This window comes from Mytilus californianus, unplaced genomic scaffold, assembly GCF_021869535.1.
Source record: "Mytilus californianus isolate M0D057914Y unplaced genomic scaffold, xbMytCali1.0.p SCAF_25, whole genome shotgun sequence".
In the NCBI taxonomy this organism is placed as follows: Eukaryota; Metazoa; Mollusca; class Bivalvia; order Mytilida; family Mytilidae; genus Mytilus; species Mytilus californianus.
Genome location: NW_026262674.1, coordinates 2,833,087 through 2,842,791, shown reverse-complemented (window position 1 = coordinate 2,842,791; position 9,705 = coordinate 2,833,087). Strand labels below are relative to the sequence as shown.

The window sequence follows — 9,705 nt, the reverse complement described above, 5'->3', positions numbered from 1 at the left end:
TATAGTAGTCTCAGATCATACCAACAATGTTACAAGTATTAGCACTTTTATATCGGTCAGGACATTAGTCACGACAAAGTCGATGTTGGTCAGGTCAAGTTTTTTTACCCTTAAAGTATTTTTTTCCCAATTCTTTTCAAATAAGTATTAAATCAATATTACTTTCTTGTCTGGTGTCAAATTTGAAGTCAATCCTTCCAAAAAAAAAAAAGAAATTAGCAGTTTTATATCGGTCCGTACATTAGTCGCGGCAAAGTCGTAGTTGGTCAGGTCAAGTTTTCTAACTCTAAAATTTATTTTTTTTTCATTTTTTTCTTATATTTTTGTATTAAATGTTTTTATCTTCCTTGATATCGAATTTGAAGTCTATCCTGTGAATAATAAAAAGTATTAAGCCGTTTCATATCGGTCAGGACATAAGTGATTTCAAAGTCGAAGTTGGTCAGGTCAAGTTTTCTAACTCTTAAAAATATTTATTTATTTTTTTTTCTTTTATTTATTAAATTAATGTTGTCATCTTGCTTGGTTCCAAATTTAAAGTAAATCCTTTATATAATGAAAACGTAATTAGCATTTTCATATCCGTCAGGACTTTGTCAGGACATTGTCAGGACATTAGTGTAACCCCGAAATAAGAGCGGGAAATAATTGGCGGACACAGCTGTAAGAGGGAAGACCGTGGGGAAGACCAAGAAGCTGATGGGGGTAGAAACTGAACCTGTTTGCAAAAAACCAAAAATGCCCCTTGACAATGTGGTTTTAAGATTTGCTAAATTGACAGCCAATGCTCTCAGTCCGACTAGAGGTTCAAAGTTAGCGGCTGGTTATGATTTGTACAGGTATTGAAGAAATAAATTGCGCCTTTTTTTTAGCTACTTTATTTTTCCGCTTACCTATGATTATTTCCGTATTTTACGCCATCTTTTGTTTCCATATTCTAATCCGTCGTGAAACCCGTTTGTTTTTTAACCAGTGAAGGCCAGGACACAATGTACAGACCTCTGGCATAATTTGGGATGTAATGTAGATTTTAAAAATATATACCTTTTCAGAGGGACGTAAAGGGGGGGTATCTGCACGGAAGAACGTGAAATAGAATTGCCATTTCATGATGAACGAACAATTAAAAATTTCTTGCAAGTTGATCTTTTTACCAATTTCACGAAACACTGAGAATAACGAACCTTTTTCACGGCTGAACGTTAAAATAAAAATGGCAAAACATGTTGCACGAAAATAACCCTTTACCACCCTCTTTTAATATATTGCATAGGTAAAAATGTAACCTTTTCCCATGCCTGAAATCTAGAAAAAATAATGTGTATTAGAACTTATCAACCTTGTATATTTCTGATAGCTTTAATTCCCCATCTATTTACATATTTTTAAGCTGGAATAATAAAAAAAAAAATTTATTAAGGCCACACTTAAAAAAATATTTTGGTTTGCCCAATCCCTACCCAAGGGTAGAGACAGTGGGTAGGTAGGTAGGTATTTTCTTTTTTCTGCAATGAGAAATTAAAGATGTTTTTTGTCGAGTCTGCGACTTTTGTTGCAAAAGCGAGACATAGCGAACATTCCAGCGGCGGCGTCCACAAATATTCACTATGTGGTTAAAGTTTTTAAAATTTTAATACTTTCTTAAACTATCCTGGATTTGTACCAAACTTGGACGGAAGCTTGTTTATGAACGAAAGCTAGTATCTAGAAAGAAATTTTGTAAAAATTTATTTCCTGTTTTTCGGTTTATTACTTATAAATAGACTTACTTTTTCTTCCAGTTAAAATTACATACAGTCTGCAGTTAAAGTTTTTAAAACATTTATTAAACCATTTCATTAACTGTATCTATTATGTCCATTCCCCTATCACACTGAAAACATAGACAACAGCAAAAGTAGGCGAGACACCGGGGGCGAGTTTATTTATCTACTCTACACTTACTCTGGTTATTCTAGTGCCTGTGCGCGCGCAATGTTTTACGTGAACAGAAAACTCAATACTAGAGTAACATGGAGGAAGAAGTTTACAACAACATGCAATGTTTTATGTTAATATGGAATATGAAGGGCATAGACAGTCTAGCAATGCCTAGACACACGCAACTGAATAATTAAGCTATTACCATAGCATCATTGCCCCGTAGACCCCATGTTTCACGGATCACATGCTACGCAGAAACAGTTATTACAACATTTGCTTCTGTTGACTTTCAATCTCATTTTAGATCAGCGCAGAAACATTCGAACAAATAAATATATGGCATATATATATTCACATCGCGAAATTGGTCACTATTTTGGTGTATGCAAGGCTTCAGTTTTTATACAACCGCAAAAAAATTTTGCAGTCGTATATTGGTATGACGTTGTCGTCGTTGTCGTCCGAAGACACATTGGTTTTCGCACTCTAACTTTAGTTTAAGTGAATGGATCTCTATGAAAGTTTACCATAAGGTTCAATACCACAAAAGGAAGGTTGGGATTGATTTTGGGGGTTATGGTTCCAACAGTTAAGGAATTAGGGGCCAAAAATAAGCATTTTTGTAACTTCCAGACATAACTTGTGTGTTAGTGTATGGATCTCTCTGACATTGTACCACAAGGTTCCATATCACAAAGGGAAGGCTGGGATTGATTTTGGGGGTAATTGCCTCAAAATTTTAGGAATTAGGGGGCAAAAAACAAGCATTGTTCTAGTTTCATGATAATAACTTGTATGTAAGTTTATGGATCTTTCTGAAATTGTACTACAAGGTTCCATATCAACAAAGGGAAAGCTGGAATTGAGTTTGGGGGTAATTGCCCAAAACATTTAGGAAAAAGGGGCAAAAAATAAGCACTTTTCTAGTTTCCAGACAATAACTTGTGTTCCAAGTGTATGGATCTCTCTGAAATTGTACTGCAAGGTACCATACCACAAAGGGAAGGCTGGGATTGATTTTGGGGGTAATTGTCCCTTAATTTTAGGAATTAGGGGCCAAAAAGGGGCAAAAAACAAAACATTTTTCTAGTTTCTGAGGACAATAACTTGTGTGTAAGTGTATGGATCTTTATGAAATTATACTACAAGGTTCCATATCACCAAGGGAAAGCTGGGTTTGAGTGGGGGTAATTGCCCTAAACGTTTAGGAATTTGGGGCCTAAAAACAAGCATTTTTCTAGTTTCCAGACAATAACTTGTGTTCAAGTGTTTGGATCTCTCAGAAATTGTACTGCAAGGTACCATACCACAAAGGGAAGGCTGGGATTGAGTTTGGGGGTGATGAATCATAAAGGGTTCAAAAAATTTGGGGGAGGGATCTTTTTTTTCTTTAAAATTTTCCATTTTGAATTGGTTATTTCTGATTTATATATAAAGCAAATAATAAAAATTCGTAAGGGTTCCACGGAACCCAGTGTCTCGCCTACCTTTTGTTAATCGCAGGCTCAACAAAAAAGAGTAAGTAAATCAATAAAAATATTCCTCTCGATACTATCTTTTGATTGTAAGAAGCTTCTGTCCAAGTTTGGTAAAAATCCAGGATAGTTTATGAATCTAATAAATGTTTAAAAACTTTAACTGCAGACTGAATGTAATGTTAACTGGAAGAAAACAAAATTTCCTTCTAGATACTAGCATTTGATCATAAACAAGCTTCTGTCCAAGTTTGGACAAATCCAAAATAGTATAAGAAAGTTATTAAAATTTTAAAAACTTTAACCACAGAGTGAATATGTTGTTTCCTGGCAGAAAATCTTAAGTCCGTTTAAAAGTAAAATACGGAAAAAATTGATTTATTTTTTTACAAAATTTCCTTCTAGATACTAGCTTTTGATCATAAACAAGCTTCTGTCCAAGTTTGGTACAAATCCAAAATAGTATAAGAAAGTTGTTAAAATTTTAAAAACATTAACCACAGAGTGAATGTGTTGTTTCCTGGCAGAAAATCTAAGTCCATTTAAAAGTAAAATAAGGAAAAAATGGATTTATTTTTTTACAAAATTTCCTTCTAGATACTAGCTTTTTATCATAAACAAGCTTCTGTCCAAGTTTGGTACAAATCCAAAATAGTATAAGAAAGTTATTAAAATTTTAAAAACATTAACCACAGAGTGAATGTGTTGTTTCCTGGCAGAAAATCTAAGTCCATTTATAAGTAAAATACGGAAAAAATGGAATTTTATTTTTACAAAATTTACTTCTGGATACTATCTTATGATCATAAACAAGCTTCTGTCCAAGTTTGGTAGAAATCCAGGATAGTTTAAGAAAGTTATAAAATTTCAAAAACTTTAACCACAGAGTGAATATTTGTGGATGCCGCCGACAGAATGTGGGATCGCTATGTCGCGCTTTTTCGACTAAAGTCGAAGGCTCGACAATAATGATATGGTTTGAATAGGTAAAGTAAAATTTTTTAAGTTCTTAGACCACATTCATTCTGTGTCAGAAACCTATGCTGTGTCAAATATTTAATCACAATCCAAATTCAGTGCTGTATCAAGCTTGAATGTTGTGTCCATACTTGCCCCAACTGTTCAGGGTTCGACCTCTGGGGCCGTATCAAGCTGCGCCCAGCGGAGCATTTTATTAACATAATCAAGACAGTTGAAAATGCTACATTAAATAATCTGTTACGTAAGTTATCAGTCTAACTACAGACTAATTATAGCTATGCATAATAAGTAGATCTATATATATATTGTCTAACCAAATTAAATCTACAGTGCATATATTAATTTCTTTATCAAATAAACTGTGGAGAGAGGCCGAAACAAAGTTCTTCGGACTGCTTGCCTCATGTATTTCAATATCAGTATTTGGAAAATCTTCAATCGGTTCAGTTGTTGGCAACTCGTCAGAAACTTTTGCCTCATTAATTTTAAATAATTTAAGTACATGATGAGATACGTACATTTCTCTTGCATGATGAACATGATGAAGTTAAAAATAATATATATGTCACATCACACGTATTTATTTTTTTATGAGTAAAATCGATAATCTGCAAAGATATTCACATACTGTGCAGATTTTTACAACTGCATCTTGCATGTTTTATTCTTCAGAGGCCATCTTGGAACTCGAGGAATCTTGGTCCAGTGTTGGGTTGAAGAGAGTAAGTCAATGACGTCACTCGAGTGCGTACTCTATGCATTTAATTTTCACTCGAGTTACTCTACTACTTACCCTAGTAGATAAATAAACTCGCCCTGGGTTCCGCGGAACCCTTACAAATTTTTTAGTCTTCATGTCTATCTGACAGTCTTCACGCTGAGTGGCAGCCCAGGCTTGTAATATTGCTCTCGGGCCTGTAAAAATCATATCTACAAGCCAACAGAATCTAACTAAAAAATTTCAAAAATTGAGCTCCGGGCCTGTAGATTTAGCAGTTCATCGTGAAGACTGATCTGATTAAATAAAAAACTTTTTCACATCCGAACAATAAAAGATTTTGAGTAGGCAGCTATTTTCTGGGTAGGTAGGGTTAGGGCAAGCAAACATATTCTTTTTATGGCCTAAATGAATGTCGATAATTTTATCAAATTAAATGAAAATCAGCATATTCAGTGATCTGGAAGGATTTTTTCTCTATGGGCCCAGGGCCCCCATAAAATAAATTCAATGGGCCATTTTTAGAATTAATGGGCCATGTTGTCAAATGAGTGGGCCATTCGTTTACAATAAATAATTTAAAAATAAAATGTATATTTCAGCAACGAGGCAGTGGTACTAATGTAACAGCCACTTTGTTCCGGCAGTTACTTTGCTGGCGGAACTTTTCAACTAGTTATTTCATTCCGATGGAACTTTCCAACTAGTTGTTTTATTCCGAGTGCAGTCGAAAAGTTCCGGAAAAAAGTAGCTAGTTGAAAAGTCCCGGAACAATGTAGCTAGTTGAATAGTTCTGGCGGAACAGAACAACTAGTTACATCGTTCCGAATATACCATATTTCGTCCTTTTTGCAGAAAGAGGGGGAAGAATGAGTATCAGTATATATAAGAGCAAATCATTAATTTACAAGAATACCAAACGCACTGAAAGGGGTTTCTTTGGGGACAAATATGCAAAATTTAAGTTGTATTTCATAGCTCACATAAAACGGAATAAGTTGCATTATCATGCAAATTTAGTATTCATAGTACCCTCAAGAGAGGGAAGAATACCCCCCTCCTCATGTGGTTCTTTGCATCAATTCTCCAAATGGAACTTTGTGACTGGTTAATAAGTTCCGTTGGAACTTTTGGGCTAGTTTGTTAGTTCCGGTTTTGACTAATTTGGCAAAAAGGAACTTTCTAACTAGTTGATATGTTCCGTTGGAACTTTTCAACTAGTCACTTTGTTCCGGTGGAACTTTTAAACCAGAGGAAGAACAAAGTAACTAGTTAATAAGTTCCTCTGGAACTTTTCGACTAGTTAGTTCTTTCCGCCGGAACTTTCCAACGTCGGAACAAAAGAGCATTTACACTTACAGTACCTGTATGATTCTAATTGATATCATGGATATTGTTCCTGTGCTTTGTAATATCAATTTCAATGAATATACAATAATTTCTTCCAAACCGGGCAATATTTACGATAACCTTTATTTACAACTGGTACTGTTGCCTTGTTCATGTTCATGTTTTTCTTTACATTAAATTTGGGTCTTCGTCAATTGCCATACTTTATTCCAGACGTTCCGTATTAGAGGTTGTTTCTGGCATTTCCTCTGCACTTCTTGTATTATTATTACTTCATCGCGATGACAAGAATAACAGTAGAGAGTAACGTTAATTGATAAGACACAACAACAATTCGCTGAAGGCATGTTTACAAAATGTTCAAACGAGCCAAAGACCAAAAAATTGACAAGGACAGTTAAGCGCCTTTTATGGAAACAAATACTACATTCATAAAAAGGCTTTTGGGTTTTTCAATCGAAATAATAGCAAGCTTACTTAAAAGATTATAATTAGAGAAAATTTTTCGACTGTACTAGCCAAATTTCACAAATTTAAAGTTGTTTATAAAAATTTATGAATGATGGTTTATTACGTATTTTGGGTAATCAGTTATACCACATGTTGCTATTATTACCATAGAAAAACGCCCGAGACGTCCCAAAAATCAATAGGTGGTGCTCCTATCATTGGAGGGAACACTACACAGTTTTGTACACACACATGGCGACACGATTCACGATCGGAAATCCATCTTACGATATCTAAAGTTTAAAAACGAAGTGAAAAATATCGTGCGCCATGTGGGCGCTTACATTTGTCACCCTATACGACATTTATGGTAGAAAAGCGCAAATGGCGCACGTCCTTCCCGATCACTGCATATTCAGATATTTGTTTTTGCCATCTGTTAGTGTGCAGAAAATAGATTAGGGAGATGTGATCCATTGTTAAAAAGTTTAATAATCTTTATGTAAATTTGGACTTTTCAGTGCCTATGATTATAAGATTCCATCAAAAGGGAAAGTTTGTGCAATGACAGACATACAGATAGCACTCCCAGAAGGCTGCTATGGTCGTGTGGGTAAGTACGTCATTTTAATTGTCAAGTCGGTACAACTAATCATGGTGATGGCAATTCATTAATGTCCAAATATTAATCGCTCGATGTTAAAATAAGATGTGGTATGATTGCTAATGAGATAACTCTCAAGCAGAGACAAAATGACGGGTCACTGTACGTCCTTCAACAATGAGCAAAATCCATATGGCATAGTCAACTTAGTTTGATCCTCTAAAATACTGTGGGACACACTTAAAAATATTTTTGTATGCCCAAACCCTACCCAAAGGTAGAGACAGTGGGTAGGAAGGTAGGCATTTCCTTTTTTCTGCAAAGAGAAATTAAAGTGTCAGATGTTTTTTTAGTCCATGTCTATTTGAAGCAAAAAAATCCAGACAATAAAAGAAAGTGTTCTATGTTTTTTTTTTTTTTTTTTTTTTTTTGTCTTTGTGCCTATCATTAAAAAAAAGAACTTTTTCACATCAGGACAATAAAAGATTTTGATTAGGTAGCTATTTTTTCTTGGTAGGTAGGGTTAGGGCAAACAAACATATCCTTTATAATGGTCCTGGTAAGAAAACTTTCATCTAGGAAATGATTTTGTATTTTGAGTTGAGTTGTAGTGGGTGAACAATTTTGAAATCTGCCTGCAGCCTCTTCCTATTCCATGAAATTTTACACTTGCACAAAAAAAGTTTCCGTCAAACTTTTCATGGCTTCTATGACAAGAATGATTATATATTTGGTCTCCATCTCGATTATGATGAGTTGCATACTCTGTAACTATTTAATATCTGTTCCTGTTTGCTAATAGTTTGAATTTTGACTACACTCAAACAAGGAAAATTTTCGTTAAAGTTTTAGTTGCTTCAATGAAAAGGAATGATGATTTATGCTTCAGTATAAATTTTACCTCAACCTATTGCATACAGCTCCGCAGGTGGAACCTAGTAATAGCTTTGTTTCCACATGAAAGATAAATGAATCAAACTTCTGTCTTAACATATGAATGAATTTCTGCATTTTTGCATATTGTAAATAAGGAGATCCATGTATGGAATGATAAGCTCACTATTCCCTCCCTCCCCTCCCCCCCCCCCCCCCCCCCAAAAAAATAAAAAAACCAAACCCAAATGAAACCAGCAACAGCATTACTGGTAGTGAGATATAGCACAATGTAAATGAATTTTACAGCAAAAAAACAAACTGCCTGATACCGGCAAATGAAATTCAACAAAAAAAAAAATGACAAGACTGCAACAACTGGACCACTGCACATATGGAATTATTCGTCAATGAGACATTTAAATCTAATGTCAATGTAAAATTTTAATTATTTTTTTTTCAAATTAGTGTTTTGTTTTTGTGTTTAATAATAAATGTCATCCTGTCCATCAAGGGCTCTTACATGTAATTGGATCAATGAAATTTCTTATTTTAAAAAATTATATCTAGTTAAAGATTTGACTGATCAACCCTATACATGGTGCTCTCTAATTGAACATTTCAATTTTGTTTTTCAGCACCAAGATCTGGTCTTGCAGCCAAGCATTTTATTGATGTCGGAGGTAGGTTCCTGTTTGATTGCAATTTTTTAAATGAAATCATTCTTACAATTGGTATAATGTTTTCAACTGGAGGGTTTTTGCAGGGTAGTGAGCCCTGACAAATTCTTGATATCCTCCACTTTTAAGTTGATTATTTCTATACTGATGAAGTGGTGAAAAAGAAATGAATGTAAACATTAAATATTTTTTCATGTAAGCCCAGGCAACTGTTTTTGCAATACTGAAAAAGAAAATGGTCCTATCCTGTTAACCAAAAAGGGTCTTGTTCTCATTTCTGGCAAAAGTTGCTAAAGCCTCAAATTCATAGATTAAACCCTGATTCAATGTTAATTGTTATGTTGTTTACTTTCAGCTGGAGTGATTGATCAAGACTATCGTTAATCCTTATGTTGTTTACTTTCAGCTGGAGTGATTGATCAGGACTATCGTTACTCGTTATGTTGTTTACGTTCAGCTGGAGTGATTGATCAGGACTATCGTTACTCGTTATGTTGTTTACGTTCAGCTGGAGTGATTGATCAGGACTATAGCTAATCGTTATGTTGTTTAGGGATCATAGATTTATTCTTATGAGGAAGCTCCGAGCATGCTCGGAGGATGCTCAGAGCTTTTTCAGTAGGCTCTTCTCTGCAGTTTATGTGAAAATAA

The 9,705-nt window shown here is 34.6% G+C and overlaps 1 protein-coding gene across 1 annotated transcript in view; it reads left to right on the top strand.

The window, feature by feature from the left end:
- Positions 1-500: 500 nt before the first annotated feature.
- Positions 501-9,705, top strand: part of LOC127732543 (deoxyuridine 5'-triphosphate nucleotidohydrolase-like) — a 36,169-nt gene continuing 26,964 nt past the window's right edge. Inside the window, exons 1-3 of the mRNA XM_052241595.1 lie at positions 501-839; positions 7,419-7,510; positions 9,013-9,057. Coding sequence (XP_052097555.1) covers positions 700-839; positions 7,419-7,510; positions 9,013-9,057 — 277 coding nt within the window. The 5' untranslated portion in view covers positions 501-699. The remainder of the gene's footprint in view (positions 840-7,418; positions 7,511-9,012; positions 9,058-9,705) is intronic.